This window comes from Halichoerus grypus, chromosome 2 (genome assembly GCF_964656455.1).
Source record: "Halichoerus grypus chromosome 2, mHalGry1.hap1.1, whole genome shotgun sequence".
Classification (NCBI taxonomy): Eukaryota; Metazoa; Chordata; class Mammalia; order Carnivora; family Phocidae; genus Halichoerus; species Halichoerus grypus.
The window spans coordinates 174,071,651-174,086,675 of record NC_135713.1 but is presented as its reverse complement, the minus strand read 5'-3'; the positions used below and the strand labels follow the sequence as shown (position 1 = coordinate 174,086,675).

Below are 15,025 nucleotides of genomic sequence, written 5' to 3'. Positions count from 1 at the left end.
TTTGGCATTAAAGACCTATTTCTGCAGCTGCAGCCTCTGGTAAGGTGAGACTTGATTAGGATGGCCCAAAGTATAGGCCAGGAATTATTTAGAATGTTGGGAGTGTGGTGTGCTTCTGTTGTGAACCAGAAAAAATTATACCTGTAGGTGGGTGATAATAAATTCAATCCTCTTTAACTAGTAAAGTGTTAAGTTTTGGTATTGACCTATGAATTGCAAGTAGAATAATTACTGCAGTCATTACCTCTAACTTCTTTAAGTGAAAATAAAGTTAGTTTCCTTCCCTCTTCCCAGGAATTCAGCTGCCAATTCATGTAAAATGTTTGGGTAATACTAATATATATAATTTACTTTAGCTTGCTTTTGGCAAGTACTCGATAATGGATTGCATGCAGTCTATAACCAAAATATGAACAGATCACATAAGGTTAAAAGGGAACTGTAAAGCATGGTTTTAATTGGTGGCCATAACAGTCTAATCATTTTTTTTTCTTTTAAATATCTTCTACATGTCTTTCCACATTTCTCCTTAAGCAAAGAAATTATGTTTTTTAAGGAGATTAATAAACAGTTTTCAAAAGTAAAAAAAAATTGAGAGGCAGTTAGTGTGATTTGTGTGTGTGTTTCTAATTTAGTGTATTGTGTAAACAGCAGTTAATCAGAAGTACTTACTGAACATATGCTCAGTACCAAGAATTATAGAAATAAAGGCTGCTGTCTTCCTTGTTTTGTTTCAGGGTCAGATTTTTTATGTGCAGATCTATTACTTGGAAGAAAGTTTAGAATTTGAGAAAGCTATTTCTCTGCAGGAACAGAAGAGTTTCTCTTTCTTTCATATATTCTAAATGGAGTGAACAGATATCTTATTTTAGAAAAGGAAACAGTATGCTATCTTAATATATTTATCAGACACCTATGATTACTCTCCTTATTGTTAAATTTTTAAATACTTCTTTTTAGTAAATTCAGTTATCTAGGTATTTGAAGTAGATACCTCTGTTTTTAAAAAAATGAAAGCTATGTGCTCATTAGAAGTTTTGCATATTTTAAAAAATTAGTTCCAGTTCCAAAATAATCGGACCTTTGCAAAGGTTGATTCATCAGAAGGTTACAATGTAATATATTTGGTATTTGTTGAAAAAAGAAAAATGTGTATTCTTGTGTGAAAATTTTATCTTTTTTGTATCTCAGTCTTTCTTGATGATTTTGATATAAAATTTTAAAAATTAACTTAGCCCATTGATTATTTGAAATTGTGAACAATGATTTTGTGTAATTTGAGAAATCATACAATGGTATAGATGATAACAACGCAAGTATTGAAAATAATCTTCCCAATCTAAGTGACATTCAGTTTAAGTACATGTACCTTCAGGGGCACCTGGGTGGTTCAGTCAGTTAAGCGTCCGACTCTTGATTTTGGCTCAGGTCATGATCTCAGGGTCATGGGATTGAGCCCCGCTTTGGGCTCCGAGCTCAGCAGGGAGTCTGCTTGGGATTCTCTCTCTTCCTCTCCCTCTATCCCTCCCCCTGCTCATGCTCTAGCTCTATCTTGTGTGCGCTCGTGCTCTCTCTCTCTCTAAAACAAATAAATGAATCTTTAAATAAATAAATGCATGTATGTTCAAATAAATATGGCTGTATGAAAACATGCAATTATATGTTTTTTCTTTTTCCTTTTTTTTGATTACCTATATTTTAAATAATTTTTCATGCAACAAAATGTATTACTAGTCTAGTAAAAACAAGTAATACAAATTTAAAATTGGGGTGCTTGGGTGGCTCAGTGGGTTAAGTGTCTGACTTCAGCCCAGGTCATGATCTCTCAGTCCTAGGATTGAGCATTTGGCTCCCCACTCAGTGGGGAGTCTACTTCTCCCTCTCCCTCTGTACCTACCCCCATTTGTGCTCGCTTTCTCTCTCAAATAAATAAAATCTTCTTTAAAAAATTTAAAAATTAAATTAGTATTCTTAGTATTTTCAATTTTTAACTTTTTTTTTAAGATTTTATTTATTTGACAGAGAGAGAGAGAGCACAAGCAGGGGGAGCTGCAGGCAGAGGGAGAGGGAGAAGCAGGCTTCCTACTGAGCAGAGAGCCTGATGTGGGGCTCAATCCCAGAACCCTGGGATCATGACCTGAGCCGAAGGCAGACGCTTAACCGACTGAGCCACCCAGGTGCCCCTTGAGTTTTTAACTTTTTAAAACATGTTATAACTGTCACTCAGTTTTCACTCAGTTGTTTATAGTTACTTTTAATAATTAATAAGTAAGTAGTTCTTTTTAAATGCCAAAGTGTAATGTAACTTCATTGTCACTCTTAGAATCCCTGTTCCTAGATTTTGTGGATCATTAAGAGGACTATTCTAGGATAGCCAAGTTAAGAACTTTCTAAGAGAGCATGAAGTAGGGACAAGTTAGAATCAGTGACATCTGTCAAGGCCTTTTTTGTTTTCACCTATGGCAGGTGTGGTCGTTTCCATGTACTTTTTCTGCTTCAGGGTAAATTAGAACATTGTCTTTCTCAAAATCTCAGTTCTTCCATCTGCTGATGTGTAATAATGTGCACAAAATTCTGTATTCCTAGTGCAGATTTATTTTTATTTTCATATTTTACTTTCAAAAGAGTTTCACTCTCAGATCATTTAAGTAAAAACCTCTCTTTTAGGTTTCAGGTATAGAAAACATCAGGGCAGAATAAGGAGTATGAAGGGAAAATAGACATTAGCTTTAAGTCCTGAGAGCCCCTTGAAAACCAAGCAAAAGGAATATAATTTTTCTTAAAATTTTGTGGAAGTTGGTAGAATATATGTTTTCATTTATTCACCTTCTTATGACTATAGCACTTATACAAATACAGTACAGGTATGCATTTTGATTTGACTATCTCTCAATTATCTTGTTGATGAGTAAAAAAGTTTTCCCCCTAAATTTGTACTAAAACTACTAAAGAATAGAGTAAGAATCCTTTGAAAGCAGTGGAAATTTAGAGAACATTGTTCTTGTCTTCCTAGTAACTTGTAAGTTATTGGAGGCCAAGGTTCTCTACTGATACCAATCTTCATCTTTTATCCCAGTTAACATTATTCTGAATATATATATCCTGGGTTCAACAAAGAAGTCTTATTTGTTCATTAAAAAATATTAAATGAGTGTTCAAAATGTATCAGGTATTATTTTGAGTGTTAGAATATAGCAATGAATAAAATAGACCGTAAGACCTTACCTCAAGGAGGGTATGTTCTAGCTGGAGGAGGCATCCAATAAACAAAACAAGTAAATTATGCCATATATTGATAAATATTAGGGAGCAAAGTAAGACAGGGAAAAGGGATGGAGGACTATCATCAGGTGGGGTGCAGTTCAGATGGTCTGAGAATATGACATTTGAGTAAAGAGCTGAAGGAGTTGTTGGAGTAACCATTGCAGGTATCTTCGGGAAGAATGTTGAAAAGTTTTGAAGCAGAGAAGTAGCATGATTCTGTTTAAATTTTTCTTCTGAAGTGATTTTTTTTATTATTAGTGAAATTAAGTCCCCCCCCCCCCATTATTATGAATTGTCCGTCTGTGCTTGTTAATCTATGGTCTTAATGTTTTTTAATTGCATGTATTGATGATTTTAAATCTTTATTAAACATCTGACTGGTCATCTCACTTCTGTTCTTGCTGCCCACCAGGCTGTTCTCAACTTAGTAGTGAAGAGTAATCCTCTAAGTCAGATCATGTCACTCCTCTGCTTCAGGCCCTCCAGTGGTTCACAGTTTAAAACCAAAGTCCTCACAATGACCTACATAACCTGACCCCCATTTTTCCTTAGACTTTATCTCCTACTACTGTCTCCCTCACTAACTCCACTTCAGTCACTCTGATCTTCTTTCTTTTCCTTGACCTTGCTAAGCATGCTTTTGTCTCGAGGCTTCTCTCCTTGTTCTCTCTGTGTAGAAAGTTTTTTTCTCCCACCATTTGCCCCCTTGCCTCCTTCAGATCTGTACTCCTGTCACCCTCACAGTGTGATCTTACATAACCACCCTATTCAAGTCCATGGTAGGCCTCTATCAAGGCCCTTTTTAGGACCGTTGTATGCTTCATTTATTCAGATCTTTAATATTATTTTATAAAGTTTTTTTCATAAAAATCTCGCTTACATCTTAAAGTTTACTTTTAGATATATGTTTCTTATGGGGAATTGCTAGTTTTGTGTTTTTTCTCTTTAATGTTTTCTTACATGTTATTAATGTTATATAGAAAAACAATGATTTTTGTATATGTATTTTGTATCTCTACAGATTTTTAAACTCAGTTATAATTTGTAAAAAAAAAAAACCCTCTGTGTTTTTTGATATGCATTCTGCTCATATGCAAAGAATAACCTTGCTTCTTTTCTAATTTTATACTTTGTATTTATATCTTATTGAATTGGTGAGAATTTTCAGATTCATGTTAAATAATAATTGAAGGGTTCTGCTTGAGGTTGGGAAGTAGAAAGATATGAAAGACCTTCACTCCCATTGTAATAACATGAAATCATCACATAAACTAAATAATCATACTCTTCTTTAAAGCCCTCGAATGCAAAGAAATCTTAGGAAGGGAGAGGGAAGGACTGAACTCCAGAGGGACAAAGTCCTTCCTAGGTGATCAAGGGATGTAGAGTGCTTTCCTATCTCAGGCCAGAGGCTGAGATTGGGATTGAGGCTGGCAGAGGAGTGAGCCTGCCTGAGGACAAGCTTTACTGGAATGAGGAGAAACCAGCCAAACTTTTGAGAAACCTGTTTCAGATTTGAATCTGAAGAGACCCTAAATACAAAGATAATTGTTTCCACCCAGTTCTCTCATGTGGAAATCTTGCTGAGATTGGGGGCAAGCTGAAAAGTGAAGAGAGATCTCTTGATTTGCAGTTTCATGGCCTAACAATTTTGAAATCTCAGACTGTGTTGAAGGCTAGCAGTCTCAAGGCTCTGTGGTCCCTAGGTGCTGTCATTTTATGAAGTCTCATAGTTTTGAAGTCTTGCAGTCATGCAAGTTTAAGGTCTAACACAGAGATTGGCAAAACGTTTTTTTTAAAAAGGCAGATAATAAATATTTCAGACTTGGGGGCCATATGTCTGTTTATCACCATTACTCAATTCTGCCATTGTAACACATTAGCAGCCATAAACTATATGTAAGTAAATGGCGTGGCTGTGTTTTAATAAAATGTTATTTATATAAACATGCATGCAGCCTTTAGGCTGGAGTTTATGGACCCCTAATTTCAAAAACTAGCAGTTTCTGGGTTTTCCTGAATAGAAATCTGAACTCAGTTTTCAAAGCATTTGAACCAGAGGCAAACTTAGTCTAACCAAAGCTGCAGTCAAGCTCCTATCCAAAATCTGGGATGACCAGTGATATCAGCCCCATGGAAATTAGGGACTTTGCATTTCCTGTTTTCATCATTCCTCTGTGTTGATTGCTCTCTGGCATCATTCAGTCTGAGGAACATCCTTTAATGCTACTTTTGGTGCAGTTCTGCTATTGATGAAGTCTCTCAGCTTTGATTTGTCCAAAAAATTCTTCATTTTGCCTTTTTTGGGGGAAGAATATTTTCACAGGATATAGAATATGAGATTAACAGTACTTTTTTTCTTTCAGCACCTTTTTCCCCCATTGTCTACTGGCTCCCTTGTTTCTGAAGGGAAGTCATTGCTTATCTTAGTTCCCTTGTTTGTAATGTGTTTTGCTTACCTCTGTTGCTGCTTTAAAGTTGTTTTTTTTTTTTTTAAGATTTTATTTATTTATTTGACAGAGAGAGACACAGCGAGAGAGGGAACACAAGCAGGGCGAGTGGGAGAGGGAGAAGCAGGCTTCCCCGTGGAGCAGGGAGCCCGATGTGGGGCTCGATCCCAGGACCCTGGGATTATGACCTGAGCCGAAGGCAGACGCTTAACGACTGAGCCACCCAGGCGCCCCGCTGCTTTAAAGTTTTGCTATTAGCAATTTGATTGTGACTTGCCTTGGTTTGGTTTTCTTTGAATTTTTCTTACACAGAGTTTAATGAACTTTGGGATTTGTGGAATTACAGTTTTCATCAAATTTGGGGATTTTTCAGCTGTTACTATTTCAAATATTTTCTGCCATCCTTTTATGGGATCCCATGTGTGTTGTGCTGTTTGATATTATCTTATATAGTTCACTAAGATTCTAGTAACTTTTCACCTTGTTTCTCTCCTTATGCTTCCATTTGGATAGCATTTCTTTTGCTTGGTGTTCAGATTCACTTATCTTTCCTCTGTAGGTTTTAATCTGCTATTAAATTTTCCAGTGAATTTTTAAATTTCAAATATTGTATTCTTTATCTCTAGTAGTTCCAGTTGGTACTTTTTTATAGATTCCATTTCTTTCCTCAATGTAGTCGTGGTTTTCCTTAAATTCTTGAGGTATTTCTAATAGATGTTTTAAGGCCTTGTCTGCCAATTCCATCATCTGTTATTTCTATAGCTTTTTGTATTGACTAATTTTTATCTTGGTTTTGGATCACTTTTTTCTGCTTGTTTTCATATTTTTGTGGATGCTAGACATTGTGAATGTTAAGGCTAAGTGGATTCTCCCTTTAAAAGGAGTTTGTTTTCTTTTGATAGGCAGTTAAATTACTTGTGGATCAGCTTGACATTTTGAAGGATTTTTTTAAAAGCTTTGTTGGGGCAGGTCTGGAGTAGCCTTTATTTTGGAGTTAGTTTTTCCCCTTTTTTAAGTGTGACCCTCTGAGTCTATGAATACTACCAGTGTTCGGTAAGGTATCTCCACTCTGGCTGGTCAAAACTTAGGCATATCCAAGCCCAGCCTCAATGAATTTCACTGTGTGCATACACAGCTTACTCTTCTGCTATTCTGCCAAAACTCAACAAGAGTCCTGTGCGTACTTTTGGAGCTCTTTCTTTGTATAACTCTTTCCTCTCCAGTAATCTGCCCTGTAAATTTCAGCTATCTTAACCTCCCAGAACTACAGCTTCTCGGTTTAACTTAGTGAAATCTCACTGCTTAGGTTCCTCATACCTTACCAGTGTCTGGAAAGTGACTGCAGGTAAAAAACCATGGTAATGGAAGGACTCATCTGCTTGCTTTCTAGATCTTACTTTAGTTCCTTGGGGGGAAAAGCACATATAAAATATAACTGTGGTTGGAGCTTATCTGTAATTTTTTATTGTATCTTCTGTTGAATGAGGAGAGAAAGATATTCATGTTTTCATGATGCTCCTATTACTTATCACATTGTAAATCCTATTCTACATCATCTGTCATTTATTGACTTTTGTTATTTATGAGATCCTTTTCATATTCTTTTTCATTAATTTAATAAGTATTGACTGTGTAGGTAGTTATCCTATCAACAGGATGAATCAGACATGGATCCTGCTATTAGGATGATTACAGTGTAACCAGGAATGAAATAAGATAAAAACAGAGAGAGAGGCAAACCATAAGAGACTCTTAACTCTAGGGAACAAACTGAGGGTTGCTAGAGGGGAGGTGGATGGGGGGAATGGGGTAATTGGGTGATGGGCATTAAGGAGGGCACTTGATGTAATGAGCACTGGGTGTTACATGCAACTGATGAATCATTAAATTCTCCCCCTGAAACTAATAATACACTATATGTTAACTAACTTGAATTAAAAAAAAAAATCTTTAAATCCAAGATAGAGATTGAAAATTATGAAAAATGAGTATAAGTAAAAGTGGTGTAGGAACCCAAAAAGAAATGTCTCAGTTGTTTATTATTTTACATGTTGGATTTAAGCAACCTACTTAATGGGAAATTGCAGACATTTTTTTTTCTGATTTTGAAGCCACTTTTATATTAATTTGAATTTAATTTTCATGCAGTTTTCTTTATTTTTTAATTTATTTTAGAGCACAAGTGGGAGTGGGGGAGGGGCATATGGAGAGGGAGAGAGAATCTTAATCAGGCTGCACGCCCAGTGGGGAGCCCAACTCCAGGCTAGATCTCATGACCCTGAGATCATGACATGAGCTGAAATCAAGAGTCAGACACTTAACCAGCTAAGCCACCCAGGTGCCCCAATTTTCATGCCATTTTAGATATAATGTATTTGTCTTTCAGTTTTGTTTAGGTAAATATTTTTAGCAATTGAATTGGAAAATTAAAATATATCCTTGGAAGTTAAATGATCAGGTTGAACTAACTGCCTAGAAGAGAAGTCTAAGGTTTTATAATCTTATTTGATTTGACTCTCAGTGGAGGAATCAGACATCATTGATCTGGAGAAACGCTACTGGTTGCTAAAGGCTCAATCCCGGACTGGACGGTTTGACCTAGAGACATTTGGCCCATTGGTTTCACCACCCATTCGTCCATCTCTAAGTGAAGGTAGGAATCATTCTATTTTCTACAAATGTTCTTTGGTAAACACACCTGAAGCCATCTCTTATTTCTAATGAATATATCTTAACTCTAAAAGACCATAATATTATAAGTTTGCAAGTTTCTTAAAAATAGTATAGAGGAAAAAAACTAAAAGGGGAATTAAGATTGTAGTGTTGAGCTTCCTATTCTACCTATGTGTAACCTTGCATCAAGGTTAGCTCCCTGCACCTGAATATCCTCAAATATAAAACGAGTTTGACCAAGTTAGTCACTGTATTCCAGGGAAGTATCTCAGCCACTGGTGCAGGGATTAGGGTGGTGGTCACTGCCTGGGTAGAGCTCCAGGTCTCCACACATAACCCCACCTCTTCCTCACCTCAAGCGCCTCCACTTTTTTTCTTCTACATGAGAAGGTTCCACTGCTGTATCTACCCCACCCCACCCCTACCCCCGCACCAAAAAAAGATTTAAGAAACTATTGGACTGGACCATCTCTGAGGTCCTTTCTAGCTCTAAACTTTTCATTGCTATAACTTTTTTTTATTTAATTAGGAATACAGAGAGTAATTATGGGTGATATCATAAAAATCATATTTAGAATCTGAATATTTGGGTTGTCTTTTTGATTCTGACCTTTTTTTTTTTTTTTTAAATGATTTTATTTATTTATTTGACAGAGAGACACAGCGAGAGAGGGAACACAAGCAAGGGGGAGTGGGAGAGGGAGAAGCAGGCTTCCCGCGGAGCAGGGAGCCCGATGTGGGGCTCGATCCCAGGACCCTGGGATTATGACCTGAGCCGAAGGCAGACGCTTAACGACTGAGCCACCCAGGCACCCCAGATTCTGACCTTTTTTAACTTTTCTTTACTTTTGGCCAATCATTTAACCCCTCCTGAGCTTTAGTTTTCTACTATTTAAGGAATTACATTCTTAAAATGTACAGTCTGTGTTCATCACATTCCTGGGGTACTTCAGAAGTACTTATTGGAGGAGCCAGAGCAGATGGGGCTCTGGGCTTTTCCACTTACTTCAGCAGTGCAATTGGGATTTTACCTTTTTAGAATTGAATATTGAGAAATCATTTTATTTGAAAACAAAATTATTCCATTTGTATTTTACAAAAAGTTTAAAAACCACAGGATTATAAATTCTCTTTCTGATTTTAAATATTTATTTATAAAACATGAACTATGACAAAGAAGACTGCAGTACAGAGAATATCTTTTGTTTGTAATATGGTGTGTTATTTTTCTTTGCTTAATGAAAGCTTTATGGGAGCTTACATAACATCATGTTATATCTTTGAGTATACATCAGCTTTTCTCCTTCATTTTTCCTTTTTCTTCATAATCTTTCTAAGTAGGGATAATTGTAATTTCTGATTTTTTTTCAGTTTTTAATTTTTTAAATTGATTTTAATTTTTTACATACTATTGTCATCTTTAGCTGTTACAACTGATAGAAGATAGAAACAAACAGGCAAATATAACTGAACACTAAATGACTGTAATGTATTTTCTGCAAGGATCTTAAGTTTTAGTTATACCAGGAGAAAAATGCTTCCTGAGACAGTGGGAACTACTGATAAACTTTTTTTTTTTTAATTTGGCCAGTTTATGGGTGTCATGCTCCTTTCATAGACGTGATATTATTAACATTAGGAGGCTTGTTGGCTGTGATTTATGGTGTCTTTTCCTATTTCACAGGTTTGTTCAATGCTTTTGATGAAAATCGTGACAATCATATAGATTTTAAGGAGATATCTTGTGGGTTATCAGCCTGTTGCAGGGGACCCCTGGCTGAAAGACAAAAATGTAAGTGTGTTAAACATTTAATTTAAACAATTAAAAATTTGCAAACTGTATATACAGAGAAAAAATTAGCATTCATCCATGTAAAATCATCTGTGTATTAAGGCTTGAATTTTTATCATGTTGTCAGGTTGGCAAATACCAGTCTCACGTTGAGGTTTTACTGAAGTCAGTCTAAGGATTCAATCTTCTCTTCTTTTTTACTGTGGAGTAGTTTGGGATCTTTGTGATTAATAATGGAATTGATTTTCCTGATGAATTTGCAGTTCATGATAAGTGAACTACATCAGTCACAATATATTTGACAGTGTTAAGCATTTAGAAAACATTTTCTGGTAGTCCATAGAGAATTTTGTGTCTTGCATAATTTAAAGTACAACTCATTTTCTGTCACTTGTATACATTAATATTTTATTAGTAAGATGAAATCTATGATCAAAACACAACTTTATTAAATACTAAAATGGTCTTTTTAACCTAGCTAAAATGTTGTTATAGCATAATTTACAAGCATAAGTACATTATGTTATTAAATCTTAACCATACTTGAGAAAATGCAACAGTTTACATTTAATTGGAACCTAATTCTATTGTATTTACTAGGGTCATCATTTCTGTGTCTTTCTAAAATACAGCTTCACAAATGTCACTTATTTTGGGTGTGCTATTTGATATTTTGATCTTCTTTAGTAATATTTACTATGATGCACTCAATTGATTTAGTAGCATAATTATTATGGTGGTATATTGAAATAGATAATTATTTAATCTTAAAATTCAGGATTCTTCCCTGGTGATATGCCATTACTACAGTCTGGCTTTATGGTAGATTATATGTTCCCATTAAAGTTCTAATTTTAAATAAGGAGGCTGAAATCTTTGCTTCTCACGTGAGGTTAATTATCACCTTATATTTGTTTTTAATTTCCTTTTCGCTGATGGACTAACAGAAGTTAGCAAACTGTCGTGATTTGTTTGGAGTTAATTAGGAAAGTGCTGATATTTCTTTTCTTTTTTTTTTGAAGATTTTATTTATTTATTTGGGAGAGTGTATGTGCAGGAGTTAGGGGAGGGGGAGAGGGAGAGGGAGAAGCAGACTTCTTGCTGAGTAGAGAAGCAGACTTCTTGCTGAGCAGACTTCTTGCTGAGCAGGGCTCAATCCCAGGACCCTGAGATCACGACCTGAGCCAAAGTCAGACACCTAAACCGATTGAGCCACGCAGGCGCCCCACTGCTGATATTTCTAATTCTTAGCATGTTGTATATAACTTCATTGAGGAGTTGAAATTGTTCTTTGGCAAAAAATTGAGTGTGCATTAATTACATTAGAGAGGCAGAGTGGAAGCAGACCATCTTTATAACACTTTGTTACTGATTTTTTTTTCTTTTTTAAATTCGAGAGAGAGAGAGCGATTTTGAGAGTGAGCAGGGGTGGGGAGGGCCAGCAAGAGAGGGAGAGAAAGAATCTCAAGCAGACTCCCCACTGAGCATGGAGCCCAACGTGGGGCTTGATATCATGACCCTTAGTTCATGACCTGAGCCAAAACCAAGAGTCAGACGCTTAACCGACTAAGCCACCTGGGTGCTCCACCTTATTATTGATTCTTAATATAAATGGAATATTTTCAACATTATAAAAATCAATTCTGCAATGATCAGTTTTAAATATTAGAAATTAAAGGCTTGGATTACCTCCTCAAAACTATGAGGTATTGTAATATTTATTGTAGAGTAACTTAACCCTTTTTTATTAGTTTGCAAGGAATTTAGCTCTAGATTTGGGTAAAGGATAGGACTCTGTAACCCAGGTAGTGATTCAGAGAGAGATATATGAAGTATGCAGGAAGTCCTACTAGTGCAGAGGACTTTAATGACATATTATAGTCTGCTCCAGATGAGAACTTAATCCAGAATATACTTGCTTGAGAAACTAAGTGATTTTACTAGGGCAACTTCTAGTGAAAGGCATTGTACTTCAGAATAGAAAAGTAATTTCCATCCATAAGAGTTTCTTTTCTTTAGTTTGCTTCAAGGTGTTTGATGTTGACCGTGATGGAGTTCTCTCCAGGGTTGAACTGAGAGACATGGTGGTTGCACTTTTAGAGGTGTGGAAGGACAACCGCACGGATGATATCCCGGTAAGTTCTGATTTTATACATATTGTTGCATGTAAACTTCCAATAAGAAAATAGAGTGGAGGATTTAAAAAGAGAGGGAAAGAGAAAAGGATTTGTTATTACTTTGAGTTGCTGTGTTAGGCTACTACTCCACATATTCATAGCTGAAGGTACAAAATTGGGAAGAGAATGTGCCTTAGAAAATTTAATAAACTGAACTTACTGTGTAAAGTAAGAATGAAACTGCAGGAGAATTCTCTTAAGTTTTTCAAAGCAAATCTATTTATTAAGGTAATTTTTAAAAAGTACTTGACTGATAATTACTAGAGTGGAGGGATGTGGGAGGATGGGTTAAACAGGTGATGGGAATTAGGGAGGGCACTTGTGATGAGCAGTGGGTGATGTATGGAATTACTGAACCACTATATTGTATACCTGAAACCAATATAACACGTATAACACTGTAAAAATATAAAATAATATAAAATTTTTTTAATAAAAAATTCTTTAAATACTTGACCAAAATACAGTATATTTTAGCCATTGAATAATAAAAATGATAACTACTCTTTTCTAATTATTCCTTTGGATTTCTGTTTTTAAAGGAGTTACATACGGATCTATCTGACATTGTAGAAGGCATATTAAATGCACATGACACCACAAAGGTGAGTCTAGCTAGGACTAGAATGAATTATATTCTTTTCTAAAAATACCATGGTGGGGCGCCTGGGTGGCTCAGTCGTTAAGCATCTGCCTTCAGCTCAGGTCATGATCCCGGGGTGCTGGGATCAAGCCCCGCATTGGGCTCCCTGCTCTGCAGGAAGCCTGCTTCTCCCTCTTCTACTCCCCCTGCTTGTGTTCCCTCTCTCACTGTGTCTCTCTCTGTCAAATAAATAAATAAAATCTTTAAAAATATATAAATAAATAAATAAAAATAACATGGTACTCTGAATTAGGATATATAGCTTATATACATATTTGAATCTCTCCTGCATCATCTCCACCAAGTGCTTATTTGGACCTACAGTTATAGTACCTCCAAATTGTCTCTAAAGATAGCCCATTCCATCTTTTTTTTTTTTTAAGATTTTATTTATTTATTTGAGAGAGAGAGAGAGTGTGTGCGTAAGAGAAAGAGTACAAGCAGGGGTGGGGGGAAGGGCAGTGGGGCTTGGTCCCAGGACCCTGAGATTATGACCTGAGCTGAAGGCAGATGCTTAACTGACTGAGCCACCAGGCGCCCAGCCCATTCCATCTTTAAATAACTCCATTAAGTGTTTATATATACATTTATATTTTATAAGCTAGGTATTTTATAAAAATTAAGTAGACATAGCCCTTGTCATCTGTGGTTTATAATATTTATTTTTCCCATTTTAATAAGTTATGGTAGGGCTAACCTTATATTGAGCAAAAGAAGTCACACAAAAAAGAATATTTACTGTATGTTTCCATATATATGAAACTCAAAAACAGAGGCAAAACTAACAAATGGTGATAGGTATTAGAATAGTTATTTGGGGGATGGGTGGATTAATTGGGAAGGACCATAAGATATCTGGGATGATGGAAATGATTTTTTTTTTAAGATTTTGTTTATTTGAGAGAGAGTGTGCACAAGCAGGGGGAGGGGAAGGGGGATAAGCAAACTCCCTGCTGAGCAGGGAGCCCAACATGGGGAGCTCAACATGGGGAGCCCCATGTGGGGCTTGATCCCAGGACCCTGAGATCATGACCTGAGCTGAAGTCAGACGCTTAACCAACTGAGCCACCCAGGCGCTCTGATGGAAATGATTTTTTATCTCAATCTGGGTGATGCATACATTCCTGAATTATATTTTTCAATAGTATTGGTAAAATCTCCACTGAATTATTTAATGGCAACCAAATTAATCATGTAATACCAGGAATAAGCATATACTTTACAAAGAGTAAATTCTTGATTTTTTTTTTTTTTTAGACAACGTTTATTAGTAAGGATATTATTATAGGCTTATTCCTATGGCTTATATTACTGTAATGTCTTTGTGACCCTGTGTGAAATTGAAAATAAAGCACATATGTGAGGCACATTTGAGTTATTTTGAGCCTTTCCATTCAAACATTGACATGTACCAAGTACCAGATTGGTTAGATATAGTCCATAGTAGTATTACAGAGGTTTAGAAAAAATAAGTGACATCAGTTTTTTTTTCTTTCTTCAGTCACAATTCCAGAAGGAATCATTATAGTCTTATTAACTGATGCTCAATAGAAACAAATAATAGAAGTGAGTTTTGCAGGGCTTGAGCTTGTTTGGCAATACGGCCTTCTCCCTCATTTACTTCTCTCTGCCAGAAAACTAAGGTATCCACTTCTCTTTGATATGCATAGAAACGTGGAAAAATTTCTGTTAGAAAATGCCTCATATAGAGGTACAATTTCTAATACCCTTTTTCTGAGCGGTAAATATGTAGGTATTATTACTGTCTATTTTATGTAAGATGTAATTTCTTCTTCTGGCTCTACTGTGAACATTAACAAGAAGATAATTTAGGGACGCCTGGATGGCTAAATTGGTTGAGCGTCTACCTTCCTCTCAGGTCATGATCCTGGGGTCCTGGGATCGAGCCCCGCACTGGGCTTCCTGCTTGGCAGGGGAGTCTGTTTCTCTCTCTCCCTTCCCCCACTTGTGCCCTCTCTCTCTCACTCTCTCAAATAAATAAATAAAATCTTTTTTTTTTAAGATT

At 36.0% G+C, this 15,025-nt stretch overlaps 1 protein-coding gene across 3 annotated transcripts in view; it reads left to right on the top strand.

Annotated features, from left to right (window-relative positions):
* USP32 (ubiquitin specific peptidase 32) overlaps positions 1 to 15,025 on the top strand; it is a 213,257-nt gene that overhangs the window by 124,550 nt on the left and 73,682 nt on the right. For all 3 annotated transcript variants that reach the window (XM_036120979.2, XM_036120978.2, XM_078064134.1), the window contains 4 exons: positions 8,236 to 8,367; positions 10,072 to 10,179; positions 12,199 to 12,314; positions 12,899 to 12,961. In XM_036120979.2, coding sequence (XP_035976872.2) covers positions 8,236 to 8,367; positions 10,072 to 10,179; positions 12,199 to 12,314; positions 12,899 to 12,961 — 419 coding nt within the window. The remainder of the gene's footprint in view (positions 1 to 8,235; positions 8,368 to 10,071; positions 10,180 to 12,198; positions 12,315 to 12,898; positions 12,962 to 15,025) is intronic.